This window comes from Monodelphis domestica, chromosome 2 (assembly GCF_027887165.1).
Source record: "Monodelphis domestica isolate mMonDom1 chromosome 2, mMonDom1.pri, whole genome shotgun sequence".
In the NCBI taxonomy this organism is placed as follows: Eukaryota; Metazoa; Chordata; class Mammalia; order Didelphimorphia; family Didelphidae; genus Monodelphis; species Monodelphis domestica.
In genome coordinates this window covers 152,571,046-152,591,602 of record NC_077228.1, presented here as the reverse complement: position 1 = coordinate 152,591,602, position 20,557 = coordinate 152,571,046, and the positions used below count along the sequence as shown (strand labels likewise).

The 20,557-nt window shown below is 39.3% G+C and overlaps 1 protein-coding gene across 1 annotated transcript in view; it reads left to right on the top strand.

Annotated features, from left to right (window-relative positions):
* Window positions 1–435: 435 nt before the first annotated feature.
* GPR137B (G protein-coupled receptor 137B) overlaps window positions 436–20,557 on the top strand; it is a 113,633-nt gene continuing 93,511 nt past the window's right edge. The window contains exon 1 of the mRNA XM_001378360.3: window positions 436–3,845. Within this exon, the coding sequence (XP_001378397.1) occupies window positions 3,477–3,845 (369 nt within the window). The 5' untranslated portion in view covers window positions 436–3,476. The remainder of the gene's footprint in view (window positions 3,846–20,557) is intronic.

The window sequence follows — 20,557 nt, the reverse complement described above, 5'->3', positions numbered from 1 at the left end:
CAAGAGTCTGGAGTAGAGACCACTGCCTGGTTAGAAGAGACCTAGATAGAATGCTACATTTCGGTGGGAATTGTGGGAGTAGGGTATGGATGGGAGGGGCACCAGGGCACTTAGCCAACTTTGCTATGGGCCATGGAACAGAGTAGAGCTGTGGTTTTCCTCCTCATGACAGTTATAGCTTTTTCATCTTTCTTCTTCTGACCTCCTATCTGTCATAGTTACAAAATATAGGAAAGGAATGTATAGATACTCTGGAAGATTTAAAAATAATGGATAGTAAGTTTAAAACACACACACACAGAAATGACATTAGCCTTGACTTTCCTCTACCCCCATGAGGGAGGGAATTTCAGAGGTCAGAATGTAGGAGTAGAATTTGTGAGGAAGATAGCAAAGAGAATAAGAGAAAAGATGAAGTTAGAGAGAAAGGATAGCTCTAGCAGGTATTTTAATTGGTGTTCTGATAAACGAATATACTAAAAATAGGTAAATATAATAATTTTCCCTTAAATTAGAAGTAAAGAGAGAAGATTAAAACAGAGGAGCTAAGTGGCACAGTGGATACAGCATTAGACCAGTAAAACCTAAGTTTAAATCTAGCCTTTGCTTTAAAAAAAATTTTTATGTAGATTTTCTCTTTTCCTTTTTTTAAAAATTACATGTAATAACAAACTTCCACACAAGTTTTTCTAAGTTATATGATCTAATTTATCTCCCTCCAGGTGCTGGCAGGTAATTGGATCTGGGTTATTTGTATATTAGCAGAACATATTTCCATATTGTTCATTTTGTAAATTATAAATCTGAAACCCCAAAACATAAACCAAAATTAACAAGTGAAAAAGCATCTGCATTCTGACTCCAGTGGTTCTTTCTCTGGAGGTGGATACCATTCGTTGTCATAGGTTCTTTCTTTAGTTTTATCCTGGATCATTGTAATGTGGATAATTAGCCTTTGCTATTTTAGCTGTGTGACCCTGGGCAAATTACTGGACCTGTCTACTTCAGTTTCCTCAGTTGCAAAATGAGATTAATAATAGTAACTTTTCCCCAGGGCTTTGTGAGGACAAAATGAGATAATATTTGTAAAGTGTTTGCAAACTATAAAGTGCTACATGAATACTAGATATTATTAATAGGGTAAGATGGATTAACAAACTGAAGACAGCCATGAGAGTCAAACTTCTGTGGTTTTCCTGTCTATTTACTGGCAAAGAGCCTCCCATATTTTGTGAGCCCAGTCAGTAATAAATAATTTTGGATGAGAGAACAATGATGAAAGACTCAGCAAAAGCAAATAGGGAAATTATTTTGATGAATAAACACCCCTTTGGGATGTTCCTGTGATGGGGAGCCACATGTTGAAAATAACAGCATTTCACTTCCCAAGTCTTTCAGTTGCAAAGTGAGTTAATAAGTCATAATCCTGCTCTGCTGAAGCAGTAGTTATTTACAAGCCTGCTGACTTTGCAGAGGACCCAAGCCAACAGAAAATCCAGCTAGCACTGCCAAAGGGGTGATAGTAATAGAAGCAGATGACATTTATGTGATGCCTTTAAACTTTACATTCTCATTTAATCTTTACAATAAACCAACAAGGTAGCTAATGTATGTATTATAATTTCCATTTTATAGATGAGAAAACTGAAGTTAAGAGGTGACCCAGTAAGTGTCAGAATCCGAATTTTAACCTCTTCTCACTCTAAACCTAGTGCTATTTCCCCCTGCTCTAAACTCGTCATCCTAGTGCATTTTGGCTTACCACCGAGGTCAACTTTCTGTAGCTAACTGGTATATCTAATCATATATAGTCTCAAGGCTTAAGCAGTACTGCCTAGGGTTAGGACTAGAGGCAAAGGCAAAGAAACCATTTCTCTATTTCAAAGAAACCAACAAAAACAGAAATGGAAAACCTTACCTTTGATATGATTGGAAAACCATAGAAGAGTGTTGAGGGAGCAAGAGGTTTCCAGGAAGAAAGGTTGAGCAAATTAACTCCTTCTTCATGGATAGATTGGTTTTTAAATTTTGCCCTTTCCCCTCGAGTCCTTTACCTCCTTCCCTAATGACAGGTTCTCTGGGTTGGGTGATATCTCAGAAGTCATCTAATCCATTTTATTCCTAAATGTCATTATGTCTATCCCCTTCTCAATACTCCCAACAAAAATACATCCAATCTGGACTTGACCTCCAGTGAGGGGAAACCCACTATGGTACATGATACTCTGGTACTATGGGAAGAATGTTGATACTAATGCCAGAAGTCTTGGGTTCAAATTCTGCTGCTGACTTTAGAAAAATTACTTAACCTCCAGAGACTCAGTTTTCTTATCTGTAAAATGTGGGGCTTGGGCCTGATAGTTTCTAGGGTCCTTTCCAACTCTACAGCAATGATTTCACAATCTCTCAAAGCAGTCCAAACCAAAATGAAACCTCTCTCTGCAAAGTATCATCATATATAACTTTAGCTCTAAGAAGTCATCTAATCCAACTACCTCATTCTGCAGATGACATTCAAGGAAGTGAAGTCACCTGAAGTCACCCAGGTGGTTAGTTAAGTGGCATAAACACTGTTCAAACATTTCATCCTCAGTCTTCAAGTCCTGCAAGCTTTTTCACTGTTCACATTGGTTTGGTAGGTCCTGCCTTTTGGGGCCAACCACAACCCACTTTCACATGACAATTCTTAGCCTACATTCATATGGTTATCCAGTCATATCAGGCTTTGATGTCTGCCTTCAATTTGCCACCTCTTCCTTAATCTGTTATTCATATTAGCTTTTATGTAGCACTTCATGGTTTGCAAAGCATTTACAAAGTTTGCCGGCTGCTGCCCTCTTGGACAGCAAACAGAAAGATCGAGAGGGAAAAGAAGGTTGGTTTCTTGATGGCTCCTTGGGGTTCTTGAGCAGTTCTTGAGCAGGAGGGGGATGTGTTGCTGCTGCTCCTGCAGCTGTCCCACCTATCCCTCTCCCTAGAGAGCAAACAGTGTGATGGAGAAGAAAAAGGGGGCTGGTTTCCTGATAAGGGGGACGTGCTGCTTTGCCCACTCTGCTTTGGCCAGCACACAAAGTGATGGAGAGAGGAAAGAAGGTTGGCTTCTTGGTGGCCGCTTTGGGCTCTTGAGCAGGAGGGGGACGCGATGCTGCTGCAGCAGCAGCAGCTGCGGTTAAGTTGCCAATCCGCTGACAAAGGCAGCTCTAATGAATCACTCCGGCAGCGCTGCGATCATGTGGTGCCGGGGCCGGCGGACCTAGGGCAGCCAAAGAGGAAGTGCGAGCTTGTTTTCTTTCAGTTTCTGAGCTCCTAGCCCAGCAAGATGAAAGGGGGCGGTGGCCCGAGCAGAAGCAGCAGCGGCGGCGGCAGCGGCGGCGGCAGCGGCAGCAGCGCCGGCAGCCTCCCCAGACGCAGCCTGAGGACTCCATGAAGTCCGAGCGGCGCCTGCAGCCCAGCCCGGCCGAGCTCTCGGTTTTCTGATGGAGGTCCCTCAATGGGACCCACTGAGAAATGACTCCCTGCCACCCACCCTGACCCCAGCCGTGCCCCCCTACGTAAAGCTCGGCCTTACCATCGTCTACACCGTCTTCTACTCGCTCCTCTTCGTGTTCATCTACGTCCAGCTCTGGCTGGTCCTGCACTATGGACACAAGCGGTTCAGCTACCAGACGGTCTTCCTCTTCCTCTGCCTTTTCTGGGCCTCTCTGCGGACCATCCTCTTCTCCTTCTACTTCAAAGACTTTGTCGCGGCCAACTCACTGAGCCCCTTCGTCTTTTGGCTGCTTTATTGCTTTCCCGTGTGCCTCCAGTTTTTCACCTTGACCTTGATGAACCTGTATTTCACGCAGGTGAGATGGGGGCGGGGTGAGGGGCGCAAACTCCAGGGAAGGAGGGACTGTTGGGGTTATCGACTGATTTGTCACTCAATCTATGGGCATTATTCAGCATCTACTGTGGGCTTAGGCACCGCGCTAAGTGATGGGTTTACAAAGAAGGCAAAAAAAAAACAACAAAAAACCCCGAGGAGCCCACTGCCCATTGGGGGAGACAACTGGCAGACAACTATGTGCAAACAAGATATATACAGGATAAACCTGTCTGTCTGTCTGTCAGCCTGCCTGTCGCACCTGTCCAACTTCCCAATACACCTTCACCAACTGAAGCCTCTCCTGTAAACCGGGTGTAAAGAGAATAAGGATTTCAATTTCAAGGTTTGGTTTTTAGGACAAAAGAATGAGAATTTGAAAAGGGATCTGGGAGTGTTAGCATTCTATAATTCCACCGGGGAACCCTTCTCAGCAGGCCTCCCTGCCTTTTTTTTTAAACTCCTATCCCCACTCCCCCTCTGTTCCTCAAGAAACTAGGGTAAAGGTATGGAGTAGAAAACCATCACACAAAAGAAGACCTTCCAGGTATAAACAATATTTCTCCCTTAATTATCATTGTCAGTTTGGGCTGTTTCCTAGGACTAATGCCAGGTTCTGGGTTAAGATAATATTAGAGCATTTAGGGGCATTTCCCCTTATGGGAGAAGTCCATTCTCAAGGATCAAGGTTGTAGCTTCTAGAAGGCTAAAAGACCTTATTTTATCCCTATTTTTATGTCCTCTATGGATTATTTCTGGTTCCCATTAAATATAGAATTCCCACATAAAGGCATTGTTGCTTGGAGTGCTGCTTCAATTTAAAAACTGAACTTGTGAGCAGGTGGTTTGAACTCTTTTTTCCCCCCAATCATTTAAACACTTCCAACCAAAGGAATCTTAATGAACTGAGTGACCACCGTGGGCTTCTTCTCCATCCATTGCCATACAATCCTTTTAGAAGCCAAGGAAAGAATCATAAAACTTGGTTGAGAAACTTTTTATAGGAGCATAGGACCAATTTTTATGAGGCGAATTATTTATAGCCCAATTTAAGGACATGCCGGTTGGCCCTGCCACTGCTTTGACATCAATATAGAATTAATATAAGTTATTATAAAGCATTTTGTGGATTGCATATAAGTTATTATAGAGAGGCTTAAGAAAACTGATTCCATCATAACCACCCCCTGTTATTTTTTTATCTGAACCAAGCACTTAACATTTCCATTTTCATTAAGAACCAACCCAAAGACCAGTGACTATTGTCTTCCTTTAAGGATGTCACAGTTTATGTTGTCTAGCAGGCTGAGCCCAAGCCATGTAAGCAAGTCCTTATTTCCTTCAGGGCCACTCCAGGATCACCCTAAGCTCTGAATCTTTCAGGTAAAAACTATTGAAGGAAAAATAGCATTTATTATACCTGCCTTTTTCACTAACCTCTATTTTCTCAAACCTTCTTCTACTCTCCATGTAGAAAACAATATAGTGAATATTTGGAAAAAAGCACATATTAATATCTACTAGATATTCGAGCCACTAATTAAAATGGAACTTTTCTTGTTATCTTTCACTGGTCTGTTCATTCATTCATCCATTCAATTAATTATTAATTAATATTCATAATAGTACTTGCAATGTTATAATAAATCATAAAACTTGGTTGAGAAACTTTTATAGGAGCATAGGACCAATTTAGGCCACATAGGCCAGTTTGTCAGGACCAGACTAACAATAGGAAAAATAATAGACACAGAAAGGTAATTTGGGCCTGGAATGTGAAGGGTCAAATGGAAGAGTTTGTATTTGATTCTAGAGATTTGATTCTGTTAGGTTGTCATTGGAGCTCCTAACAGTGCCCATCAATTTGATTATTTTGGTTTCTTCAGCAGTTCTAGAAATTATTTATTGAGCATCTGCTATGTGTAAACTACTGTAGACTAAATAATAACTAATATTGACTTGGCACTGTATGTGTATTATTTTATTTGAGATTCACCACAAAGCTCTGTAGAGGTACCACAGGTGTTATTATTTCTAGGCTCAGAGATATTACCTATACTGCCCATGGACCTGCAGCTTGTAAAGCGGGGACTTGGTTCCAAGTCTTAGCACTCTGTGCAACACTGAGGTTCTGCCCTCATGGAGTTCAGTCCAGGAAGGTTATAGGATATGTACAAAAATAAAACATAAATGACTACTGGCCTAGGTGACTTCCAAGGGTGGGAGGAGGGTTCTTACTATGAAGGCAGGGCCCCCAGGATGGGGATAGAATCATGGCTTTAGAGATGGAAGAAACCAAGATCATCTAGTCCAAACCACTCATTTTATAGATGAGGAAACTGAGTCTTATAGAGGTTAAAGGACTTGTCCTAAGTCACATGAGTAAGTGATGAAACTGAGATTTAAACTGAGTTTATAGGATTATAGTTTTAGAACCAGGATCCTTAGAGATAATCGAATCTAAACCCCTCATTTTGTGGTTCAAGAATCCTTTCCCTGGGATGGCATTGCTTCCCTTTTATGTAAGAGATGATGAAATAAAGATGAGTGGGGGAGCGAATTCCTGGTGTTTGAAACATGAGCAAAGCCAGAAGGTAGAAGCTCAAGGGATCATATACATGTTTCTTTGTCAATATATAAGCTGTACATTGTCTATTCAAATCTTATAAAGTCTATACCAATTCACAAAAATTAGAGTGTGGGACTTGGTAATCACCAAGGTCCCTTCTGCCTTTAAAATTATTTTTGTCGTAACTACTTTAATTGTTCTTAATATCATAGTAATAATATAATATATAGGTTGTTAATATTATAGTATTATGTTAATTATATAAAATATTTTTCATTAAATTATCATTAATTATATTATTATTATTATAGACTTTTAGTTGGGTTGCAAAATATATGAGTCTGAGAAATATTGAATTGGATAAGTAGACAATACTACATGGAATGATAGATTTCTTATTTATTCATTCAACAAATGTACAGTGCTCATTATGTTTATTAACTTGATGGAAACTTGGGTACTAAGGGAGATGCCCAAAATAATAGAATTAACATTAGAATGAGTTGGAAGACCTAGATTCTAGGCCTTTACTCTTGTCACTAACTACATGTTTTGAATTTCCTACACTGGAGAAGTCATTTTAATTCTCTGGGGCTCAGTTTCTAGATCTGTAAATTTAGCAGATTGGATTAGATCAGAGTTTCTTAACCCTATTTTTTTGTATCATGCACCCTTTTGTCTGTCTACTGAAGTCTGTAGACTCTTTCTGAATCATTTTAAATAACTGAAACAAATGCTAAATTTCAATTAGAGGGGAAAGAAGGAAGGAAAAAGACAGGGAAAAAATGTAGTTTTTCTTCTAAGTTTATATGTCCTTTGAATTCTATGTACCTCATTTGAGGGTTCTGAGAACCCCAGAGGAAGAAATACTGTAATAGATGATCTCTAAGTCCCTTTCTACTCTATAGATCTATGACTATTTAAAAAACTTGGACTGGTGTAACACTAAATACGTAGTTCTTTATCCCCTTATTTTTAAGGGAGAAAATAGTGGAAGGAAAAAAACAGGAAGCTAAGGTTGTTTACTAATGATCCTAGGCAAGTAAACCTGAAGCATGATGAGACAGGGCGACTTGCATGTCTTTGCTGCACCATCTGCTGGTTAATAAGTAAATACCTGGCAAGGGGAAAGAGTTCACACCCATACTGTGATTTCTTTGGCTGAAGGTGTAGCTGGGCAACCACTTCAGCCCGAGAGACTTGGAGGTCAGGCTCTTGACTCCTGTTCTCCCAGGTCTGCTGAAAGCATTTTGCCCAATAGCTAAGTACTTATCAGCCTAAAACATAGCCACTCCTGATTAGAAGAAGCTGCATCTCAGACTCCTTACAGATCAAAGACATTTTTTGGCTTTTTAAGCAAATTATTCAGATTGCTAAAGAGTTGTTTACTGCTAACTTGGAAGGTGGGGTTGTTAGAACAGTAGGTTTTCTTTTGATTCTTCCCCCTTTTCAATGCCTTACATAAAAAGACCATTGTCTTATATTTAGAATAGAATAGAATTTTCAAAGCTTGAAGGGATTGTAGAAATAATCTAATCTAGTTGAACTTCCCAATACATACATATATACTTTACAGATGTAGAAATTAAGGTCAGGAGAGATGCCCTAGGTCATTCTGTTAGAATAACATTTATATAGTATTTTTAGGTTGATAAAGCTCTATGCTATGTTATTTCATTTGATTCTCACAACTCTGTGAGGTAGGTGCTATCCCCATTTTAGAAATGGGAAAAAGGGCAAATAGAGGCTGACTTACCTACAAAACTAATAAGTGTCTCAGTCTAGATTTGGATTCTGGTCTTCCTGAATCCAAATCCAGGGCTCTTAAATGCTACCTCATTCAATGTATAGTCAGAGATAGGTGCTATTGCTTTATAAATTTTATGAAATTTACAAATTTTAGAAATAAGGAAACAGACAGATAGCAGTTAAGTGATTTGTCAAAGGTTACAGAATAGATTCCTGGGTCCAATACACTATCCATTGTGCTGCCTAACTGCCAACAATACCTAGCATTATATAACTTGCACCTTTTACAAATATTATCTCATATTCTTATAACAAACCTGAGACATTGGTGATACTATTATCCTCATTTAACAGATGAAGAAACTGAGGTTAAGAAAAATTAAGTGTCTTGCTTGGGATCACACAACTGGATTTGAATTTGGGTCTTCCTGACTACAAACCCAACACTCCACTCTGCCACCCAGCTGCCTCAGTTCCCATATCTCCTGACTTCCAAGCTAATTAATGTTCCTTCCCCTATATTATACTTATTTTGCTTTAAATATCTTGCTAATTTCCTATAACTTTTAGGAGGTCAATGGTGATAAACATTATTACACATAGAAAGAAAATACTGAGGAAATGAAAGTCAAGTAAACATAATTTTCATATTCCTTTTTTAAAATTTTCATATTCTTTCAGAAGGTACTTGCCCATTATCTTATCATATGCACATCACATGGGAATAAAGAGGATATTGTGTCATATGGGGGAAGAAACTATACTGTGGATCAACACACTTAGGTTCCAGTTCCAGATATGGCTCTGACTAGCTGTGTGATCTCAGGCATGTTATTTAAATTATCTGAGCTCCATCTGTGAAATTAGAAGTTTGGATTTGATGACCTATAAATTGTCTCTTCCATTGCTAAAAATTAAATTTCATTCTAATTATATGACTGGCCCGGACCCTAAAACTAGTGAAGGAGAAAAGATAAGTAGATGGAAAGTACTTCAAAAACATTTGATGCTACAGGCATTAGGAGAAGGAAAAGCATTGTTGAGGTCTGAGCAGCCTCATGGAAGAGGTAGGACTCAAACTGAAGGATGGAGAATGAGTCGAGTCCCTTTCTGTTCACAGCCACCACCATTCTAGATCATCAGCTCTCACCTGGATGATGACAATAGCTTTCCATTTTCCTGAATTCTTTGTTTTTGTTGTCATATTCCATTATATTCATGTGCCATAATTTATCTAACTCTTCATCAAATGATTGGGTGTTTATTCTGCTTTTAACCATAAAAAGTACTGCTATGCTTTCTGCTTTTGACTTCCTTGGGAGTATATGCCTGACAGTGGGGTTTCTGGGTTAAAAAACATGAGAATTTTTAGTTACTTTTTGACCTAATTCCGAATTGATTCCCAGATGGATGGAATACTGCTCCAGCAGTCATATGTCTAGCTTTTTACAACTCCTCCAATAATGACTATTTCTTTTTCCTTCATCTAATTTTCTAGATGTCAACTGAAGCCTTACTTCTCTTTTGTGATGCAGAGCAATTTTTCATGTGGTTGCTTGTAGTTTATAATATTTTGAGTGAGAACCATTCATTTCATTTGACTACTGACCTATTTATGTAAATGGATCCTGGACTTATCTATGGATCTGCAATTTACCCTTATAGGGGTGGGACAATGGATAAAGTGCCAGTACTGATTTCAAATATGACCCTGAGCAAGTCACTTAATCCTATTTACCTCAATTCCCTCATCCATAAAATGAGCTGGAAAAGAAAATGGCTAACCACTCCCCTTTGCCAAGAAAACTCCAAATGGGATCACAGTCAGACCAGACTGAAAAACAAATGAAAAAAATGATCTATATACTTTAGGTATGACTAGTTTCAGAAATTTTTAATGTAGACATTTTTTCTTAGTTGACAGTTCCTCTTTTTCTGCTAGTTTGATTAATTTTGTTCATGCATATAATTTTCAATTTCATGTGATCAAAATGATAAATTTGGTCTTTTGTGAGCTCTATCCCTTGTTTGGTGAAGAATTTCATCTTCGTAATAGTTGTGAAAGAAAAGTTTCCCTACCCCTTAATTGGACCTTTTATGTTTAAGGAGTGTATCCATTTAGAGCTCATTGTTATATAGCATATGGTATAAGGTACTATTCGAAACCACTTTTTTTCCCCAAACTGCTTTCCAGTTTTCATAGCTGTTATCGAATAGAAAATGGTTCACCAAATAAGTTTATATTTTGAGTTTTTTCAAACACTAGGTTACTGAGTTATTTCTGGTTCTAGCTTCATTGATCTAGTTTTATCTTTGTTAACCAGCATACCCATGTTTGGATGGTCACTGCTTTACTATATGACTTAAAGCCTGAAAGTGCTTATTTCCCTACCATTTTTGTCTGTTTTGCTTATTTCCTCTGAGTAAGCCTTTTTTTCCTGCAAATAAATTTTATCTAGTTCCATAAAATATCCCCTTAGTATTTTGATTTACAATAAATCTATACATCAATTTAGGTATATTAATAATTTTTTATTACATTGACTTCACTCGACAATGAGCAGTGAATATTCTTCCAATTATTTAAACCATTATTTTCTTTAAAGAATGTTTCTGTGATTGTAGTTTTGGAAGCCTTGAGGGTATCTTGATAGATTGAGATTTTCTGGATTTTTGTAGTTGCTTTGAATGGAGTATTCCTTTTTATTATTTCCTTGTGGATTTTGTTATTGCTATGCAGAAAATTTTTGTGGGTTCATTTTACATTCTGCTACTTAACTGAAGCTATTAATTATCTCATTTAGGGTCTTTGGTGATTCTGTAAGATTATGTTTCTATTTAAATATAAATTGACCAGGGAGTTCCCTATGTATCCACATCAGTCTCTTTAGAAAACTTTCATTCTTGAATGAAGCTCTTGAGAAGCTTCCTGTTCTCCTGTCTGATTTAATTTCTCCTGAAACATTTTCTATCACAGCCTAAATAGAAATCTTTATTAATACCTCTGTTGTCCCAAGCAGGCTTCAGTAGTGTCCTTAACCACCATTTAAACTGTCTTCGGCTAAAACCTCAGGCAACAGGCTATACAATCACCACCGTAGCTTTGACTGCGGCTTTGACTATGTTCTAAGATTGACTCAGACCAGTATTTTTATCAAGTAGAGGTTGGGTTGTTGTTTTCTTTTTTCTTAATCATTCCTAAGGGATCATTAATCAGGAAAGGACTGTGATGTAAACTTTAGCAGTCACTGGGCTATTTCTTCAATGGCTATAAGAAAATTTTTACCCAGACACATTCAACATAGTATACAATACAGCAAATGTGTTGTTACAAAGTTGTGAATCAGTAAATATGTTCAACTTTCCCAAAGTCCAATGCCTTCAGCCTCAGGCCACATATGACAAGTTCTTGCCATTATAGGCAGCAATTTAAAAAAATAGTGGAAAGTTGAAAAATGTTAGTATGGAATGAGGAAGAAGTATAGTTAAATGTACTATGTACTAAGGGCCAAAAGATTATATTATTTTATTTTAGAATTTATTATCTATACAATATCACTATTAACTGTTTATATGTTTCCTTATGTGGTAATTCTAGTATTCTTTTTTACAGATGAGATCAGTGAAACAAATTAAGGAAAGTAAAATTAATTGGCCTTAGTATCACAACAAGCTCATGCCATATACCTGGATATATATTTAGAACTTGATGCAGTCCTGAAACACAGTTAATTGTTTAATCAGAGGTGTCAGCCAGTGGACTAACATGCAAAACTTCCAAGGCTTGCAAAAACTCCTGGGATGAAATTAAAATGCAATTAGGAAATGTTTGACAAAATTAAAACAATACAGTACAGCATAGATAATGTTAATGTTGTTTCCACAGTCAGTATTCTGACCAGCAAGAATCTAGACATCATTTCTGTTTCAATTTGATACTCTAGAATTAGACCACAAAATCAAACTCTTTTGTCCAAATAATTTCTGAGTTAGCCTGTATCTCAAACTCTTTAACATAGTGAACCTCAACTTTTAAATCTATAATAAAGGGTGATACTACCATCATGCTCTTGGGAGAGGTCGACAAATCCTCAGTTAAGAGCATCTTTAGTCTCTGAATTCTAGTGCTGGAAAAGTCTTGGAGATCACCTATTTTAATCCCCTTATTTCAAATGAAGAAGCTGAGGTCTTCAGAGTTTAAGCAACTCACCAGAGGTTACACAGCTAATTGGTGGTAAAGTTGAGATTAGAACCCAGGTTTTCTGATTCTCATTTCAGTAATCTCACTCTATCATTCTGCATCCAAGGGCTTTCAAGGTAAAAGTTGAATCAGCCAGGCTCTCTTATTTCCCAGAAAGAGGGCAATCGAGGAATGGAATTGACCTTAGAGGGTATATACAGACTTGCCTGTGGGCATCAGCGAAAGGCTCATGAAGATCCGTTTGCCTCTCAGCAAAGACCGATATGCCACAATCATCAGTGCATATGCCCCAACACTGACCACCACAGAGGAGACCATCGAGCAGTTCTACTCTGACCTGAGTGCCGTTCTGCACTCAGTGCCCACAAATGACAAGCTGATACTACTGGGAGACTTCAATGCCCGCGTTGGCCAGGACCATGAAAGATGGAAAGGAGTGCTCGGCAAACACGGCGTGGGCAAAATGAACAACAACAGCCTACTGCTACTCAGCAAATGCTCAGAGTTTGAACTCACCATCACGAATACTGTGTTCAGAATGGTGAACAAATATAAAACAACGTGGATGCACCCAAGATCAAAACAGTGGCATCTCATTGACTACATCATTGTACGCCGGCGAGACATCCAAGATGTAAAGATCACCAGAGCCATAAGAGGAGCTGAATGCTGAACAGACCACCGATTGGTTAGAGCGACTCTTCAAATGCGCATTGCCTCGCCATCCAAAACACGCCCAGACAGTTCGCGCATTTTACAACATGAGTCGTCTTAGAGATCCATCTTATTTGCAAACATTCTAGTCCTGTCTGGACAACAAGCTGTCTGCCAAGGGACCACTCACTGGAAGCTCAGCGGAGAAATGGAACCAGTTCAGAGACGTGAAGGAAACATCAAAGGCAGTCCTAGGCCCAAAACAACGCAACCACCAGGACTGGTTCACGAGAACAACACTGCTATTGAAGACCTATTGAGCAAGAAGAACAAAGCCTGTATGGAGTGGCAAAATAACCCAAAATCTGCTCCTAAAAAGGACAGATTCAAGTCTCTCCAAGCCACTGCGCAGTGTGAGATCAGGAAGATGCAAGACCGATGGTGGGGAAAAAAAGGCAGAAGAAATCCAGCAGTTTGCTGATATGAAAAACTACAAACAATTTTTCAGTGCCCTCAAGACTGTCTATGGGCCATTAAAACCCACCACCACTCCCTTGCTATCCTCTGACGGTGACACTCTCATAAAAGATAAAAAAGGCATCAGCAACAGGTGAAAAGAACACTTCAGTCAGCTTCTCAACTGACCCTCTTCAGTCGACCAAAGTGCCCTTGACCAGATCCCCCAAAACCACTCCATTGAACAACTTGATGTCCCTCTTTCAATAGAGGAAGTCCAAAAAGCCATTAAACAAATGAGTGCAGGCAAGGCACCCAGTAAAGATGGGATCCCAACCGAGGTGTACAAGGCCTTAAATGGAAAGGCGCTCCAAGCATTCCACATAGTGCTGATCAGCATATGGGAAGAGGAAGACATGCCCCCACAACTCAGAGATGCCTCCATCGTAGCCCTATACAAGAACAAAGGCTCACGAGCAGCCTGTGACAACTACAGAGGCATCTCACTACTCTCCACTGCTGGAAAGATCCTCACCCGTGTTATACTCAACAGACTCCTGTCATCTGTTTCAGAGCAGAACCTGCCTGAATCACAATGTGGCTTCTGACCAGATCACAGCACCATCGACATGGTCTTCATGGTGAGGCAAATGCAGGAAAAATGCCTTGAGCAGAACCTAACTCTACATTGTCTTCATAGACCTGACAAAGGCATTCGACACAGTGAACAGGGACGCATTGTGGGTGATCCTCAGCAAGCTCGGTTGCCCAGCAAAATTCGTCAAACTGATCCAGCTCTTTCATGTCGACATGACAGGGGAAGTCCTATCTGGTGGAGAGACTTCCCATCACTTCAACATCTCCAATGGCGTGAAACAAGGCTGTGTCCTTGCTCAGTACTATTCAACCTATTTTTCACCCAAGTATTATGACATGCTGTGATGGATCTAGACCTGGGCGTCTACATCAAATACTGACTGGATGGTTCACTATTCGACCTTCGCTGCCTGACTGCAAAAACAAAGACAACAGAGAGACTCATCCTGGAAGCTCTCTTTGCAGATGACTGTGCTCTCATGGCCCACCAAGAAAATCATCTTCAAATCATTGTGGACAGGTTCTCTACCGCAACAAAACTGTTTGGCCTGACTATCAGCCTCAGCAAAACAGAGGTGCTGTTCCAACCTGCACCAGGGAGGCCAATGAACCTGTCGTGCATTACAATCAACAGCACGCAGCTTTCTAACATCAACACTTTCAAGTACCTGGGCAGCACCATCGCCAACGACGGGTCCCTAGACTACGAGATCAATGCCAGGATCCAAAAGGCCAGCCAGGCACTCGGGCGGCTGCGCTCCAAAGTCCTCCAACACAGAGGTGTAAGCACTGCGACGAAGCTCAAAGTGTATAACGCAGTGATCCTCAGCTCACTCCTGTACGGTTGTGAGACATGGACACTGTACTGGAAGCACATGAAGCAGTTGGAGCAATTCCACCAATGCTCCCTTCGGTCAATCATGAGGATCCGATGGCAGGACCGAATCACCAACCAGGAAGTCCTCGACAGAGCCAACTCCACCAGCATCAAAGTGATGGTCCTCAAAACCCAGCTACGATGGTCTGGACACGGCATCCGCATGGACCCACAGAGAATACCAAGATAGGTATTCTACGGTGAACTGTCAGCTGGACTCAAGAAACAAGGCCGACCAAAGAAAAGATTCAAGGATCAGCTAAAGTCCAACTTGAAGTGGGCTGGCATTACACCAAAGCAACTAGAACTCGCTGCCTCTGTCAGAAGCAGCTGGCGAACCCACATTAACCATGCCGCCACCACCTTTGAAGATGAACAACGTCGACGTCTTGCCGCTGCGCGTGAACGCCGACACCAGGCCACAACCGCACCTCCTGTAACAACTGGTGTCCCATGCCCCATGTGCCACAAACTGTGCGCCGCAGCCTTTGGACTCCAAAGCCACATGAGGGTACATCAATAGATGATAATGCACAAAGACAATCGTCATTCTCAATCACCGAGAGACTACCACTATATATATATATATAAACATATATAGAGAGTTCAACCAATCACTCCCAGTGGTAGTAATATTAGACAAATCTATTCTCATCTTTTGTTATCGTCACAAATTTGCAGATGGGAGGTAAAACCTCATAGCTGTTTTGATTTGCCTCTTTCTTATTATTAGTGATTTGGATGGTTGTTAATAGTTTGCAATTTTTCTTTTAGGAACTGTTTGCTCATCTCTTTTGATCCAAGTTTTGATGCACTCTTCCCTCTTAAAGAGACAGAGGGAGAGATTAATATGTATGTGTTTACACATAAACTTGTATGGACACATATCCTTATATACTTACATGGATATAAGTAAATATGCATGTGTGTATAAATGCCTATATGTACACCCATGCATGCACATATATTCATATATAGCTATCTGTATATATACACACCTATAAATATATACATACACACATGTATATTTTTACCAAAGCCTTAGTAACTAAATTTGATATACATTTTTCCCCAGTTCAGCCACTTTCCTTCTTATCTTAGGTTCATACATGGAATCTTACCCATATCATCCTAAGCAAGTGATCATCTTGCAAACTGCTATTTTGAATAGTTCATAGTCAGTTTTGTATTTTATTGCTAAGCCATGTCTTTAATCCCTTCAGTAGATGATTGAAAGGTATCCTTGAATCTTCTTTGTACTTTCTACAGGAAAGTTATTCATGAACCTTCTTTGTCCAGGAGAAAGGAAACTCAAGACTGTAATAATAAAGGGTACCTCTTTCCTGCTGGCTGTTAGACTACAAGAAGTATTATATCTAGGGCTCTTGGAAATCTTTGAACTATTGATAGAAAGAAGATTTGGAAACAAATCATACTACCTTCCTCACACAAGCTAACTTTCAAAGTGTAAGATTTCATAGGAAAAATGGAGTATCTTCCTGCCTTAGACTACTTCTCAAACCCTACCTCGTCCTCTGATATGGACCATACCTACCCTCTTCTCCAAATGGTACCAGCACCAGGCAGCAACATGGTATAGAATGGGGTGGGGGTTGCATTAGGGAACTGCCACTTGAATCGAGCTTAGATCCACCATCTTAATGCCCATTTCCATGACCTAGTAGCATTGTTAGCAGTGTATCGCCTATTGTTTTTCTGTTACAGCTCTTGGTCCTCACACCTTTATGTGTGTCCTCACACCTTGATGCTCTGATCTTATTGTTTCTTCACTGAGGGTGTGCTCTCCATTGGCCTCAAGAGGAAGGAAAATTAGCAAATAACTTCAGCATTCCTAGGAACAGTCAAATTTCTTATAGTGCCACCTAGAATAAAATAGGACTTCCCTATTCAAATCCATTAAGTAAAAGCAAAGGCTGGGGATTGCAAATCTATTCACTAAAGTAAAATAACTACCAAGCTCTAGTAATTGATACAGATTTTTACCGAGCATTCTCACTAGTCCTGACTGTTCACCAATCAGGAGGTTGTTTTGCCTGTAATTCTACATACCATGGCAATTGAGGTGAGATTTTTTCCCACTTTACTATGTTCTCCTGCTTCTCTACAAGGCAGAAAAACAAGAATCATTTTGTGGAATAGTGAGAGAATATTGTTTTGTGATAATTTTCTCAAAAGAGCTATGTAGACCAATTTAGAAGCAACATTTATTTCTAGAATGTTAAAAGTTCTGCCATCTGGCAGACTCTTTCCCTCCTCCATCACAAGTAAGATTATTTTGTTATTTTAAATTTTCCATTAGTCTGATCTCAACAAAAGTCAGCAAACATGAATATTTCAGTATACAAAGAACAGAAAAAGAAGATTGTATATGAAATGGCAAATCTATTATGGACAGGTTGGGTTGTGTAAGTATATACTAAATTCAGCACATTAGTTCTCAAGCTATCCTGCTTGGCTGTTTTTTCCCTCTGAACCTCCTGTTCTCTCTGTTTCTAAAAATAATTCATTGACAGTTTTTTCTTTCTCTCCTTTTCTTTTCAGCACCATTATCATTAAATCTCCCTTCCTTACCTCAGCTCAAAAACATTTCTCTTTTAACAGATCAAAAAAAAATTCATACATTGGCCATGTCTGAAAATATATATCTTACATTTCAACATGTACATTGTATCTATCACCTCAAAGTTAAAGGGTGAAAAGGATGCTTCATCATTGGTTGTCTGAGGTGTAGTTGATCATTACATTAAGAATTCTTGTCTTTCAAACTTACTTTTTAAAATGATATTGTAGCAAACTTGCTTTTTTAAATGATGTTGTCGTATAATTTTTTTTCCAATCCTGTTTTTTCTTCCTATGAAAATTGTCTATTCAGATCTAAGAACAGGACACAGACTTACATCAAAACCTGTGTCTACACATCATTCTCCCCTCTCTTTTTCCATTGCTGTAGGGACTCCAGCTCCAAGCTGTGAAAGTTTTCTGAGGTTGTAGTAGCCCACTTGGCCACAGACCTTCAGGAGCAAAAGCCTGCTGGTGGTTCCAATTCAGAAGCACCAATGCTGAGGAAAACAGGCTCTGAATGGCCGATGCTAGGTCATAGAACTGAGGAGGGAATGGGACAGATTAACAGGACAGGATATAGCATGTGTGGGGACCTGTGTAATACTCCATCAAGCTGGAGCCAGTTCTGACCACCCAAAAGTCAGTTATGGCAGAGATCAAGGCTGATGAACCATAAATTGCCCAGCGTGGATGGAAATTGAGACACTTAAGATTCAGTCTCCAGGGATGCAAACTCAAGACACATAGTAGTTAAATTTAATAGCTCAAATCAGATTCTGCAAGTTCTGCAAGCCATCTGGAGAGAAAAATTTTCAAATGCAAAGAAAAGGGATTGAATAATGTAAGTCTATTCCATACCCATTAGAAAAGGGGGGGGGGAATGCTGATGGTTCAATGGATTGAGAATCAGGCCTAGAGACAGGGGATCTTGGATTTAGATATGACCTCAGACACTTCTTAGCTGTGTGACTCTGGGCAAGTCACTTAACCCCCATTGCTTAACCCTTATATCTCTTCTGTCTTGGAACAAATAAACAGTATTGATTCTAAGATGGAAGGTAACTTTTTTTTTAAAAGGAAAAACAAAAAGGAGGAAGGAAAGAACTGGAATAATGTGATCTGAAGAGCAATGGATATCAAGATATAGCCTAGGGTGACATCCTGAAAATCAGAGCTTAATCATATGGGACAAAATATGGATATCCAATAATAAAGAAGACTTTGAAATGTTTTTTTAGAAATAAAATTAGAACAGAAGAGATTATTTGCCTCTTTAACACTCCAAACAACAGAAATGCAAGAAGAGCAAATCATTGCAGCTGTCAAGAACTGTAATAACAACAATCACAATAGAAAGGCTAATAAGAGACTTCTTTCTAAATATACACAAGGAGATAGGAGTAAAAGTGCAAATCCTATAGCAGTAACAATGAAGAGGCAAACAGGGAGTATTATAGGCAGAGCCTGGCAATATTCTGCCTTTGGGTGAATCAATACTTCTTTTGTGAAACTAGATTATAAAGTGGGAGGGTACATATAGTTGGGCAGCAGAGTAGGAGAATAGAGAAGAATTAATGATGTTCTGGGATCAAATCAAAGTTAGCAATGAAAAGAGAAGGACCTCTGTGTTCTCAGAAAGAGAAAAGCCTGGAGGGGAATAGAGGAGGATGGGAGGGAAAAGATTGGAAAAGAAGGAAGAAAGGAGAGGAGGCCTTTTGTAGGTGAGAGAGGATTCCATTGATGAATATTTTTATGAGTTAAGAGAAAGGAAGGGATATGAGAACTGTACACAGGATGAGGTCTAATAGGTGCTTGAAAAGTTTACTTGTCCTGGGAGGGTAGCTTGAAGCTGGAACCTCTGGGGGCAACTGGCACCTGGAGGAGTGGGAGAATATGAATAAAGAGAGGAGATTTCCAGGCAAATGTAAAGAAAAAAACAGGAGAGGGTATGGATTAGTATCGGGCTGATAATCAAGGACGTGGCAGGGAGCAGCCCTACATGGGGCAGTGATAGATGACAAAGTAGATAGAGTAGCAGGCCTGGAGTGAGAAAGATTTGAGTTTGAATTTAGATTCAGATATTAGTCATGTAACCCTTGGCAAGTCACTCTACCCTGTTTGCCTGTTTCCTCATTTGTAAAATGGAGATAATAGTAGCACCTACTTCTCAGGGTTGTTGTGAGAATTAAATTAGATAATAATTGTAAGGCATTTAGCACAATATCTGGCACATAGTAAGCACTATATAAATGTTAGCTGCTATTCATATTAATAATAATAATTATAATAGTAGACATTGCTCTGGAAATGAGGCACAATGGAAAAAAAGAGAATCTATGGGGCAAGACCTACAAGGCAGCAACGGAAAGTGCCTACAGGGGGAACCCTTGAATGGATACTTTGGAAGCTTTGATAGTATGAACACAGAGCAATATCTCTAGATAATTATAGAAGTCAAGAATCGGTGAACAAGGGTCTAGAGTAAACAGCAAAAGAAAAATTAGATAATAAAGAAATTGAGGGAAATCCTTTTTGGAAAGGAACATAAAAGACAAGAAATTTTAATACTAAGGAGTAGGACTAACTGAAGGGGAGAAGAAAGAGGAATGTCAAACAAGAATTTAAGAGCAGGGATGATGGAAGAATGACTGTGGGAACAGTTCTATCTTTAAAAAACAGTTTAAAGTAAATGAAGAAATATATTGCTGTGTTTACAGTAGAAGAGAGAACTTGAAATGAAAAAACTACATAACTGCATCTAGAATAAGGGAAGTGGTCAAATGGAAAAAAATCTACACACACATATATGTGGATATGTACATATATATGACTAATAGCCATTTCCCAGTAGAAAAATGGTCAAAGACTATGAACAGTTCTCAACGGAACCACAAAGTATTAAAAATGACATGATAAATTTCCCAAATTACTAATAGTAAGAGAAATGCAAACCAGAAAATCCAAAAGCTTTAAGTGCCACACCCTGCAAATTGACAAAAAAAAATGATA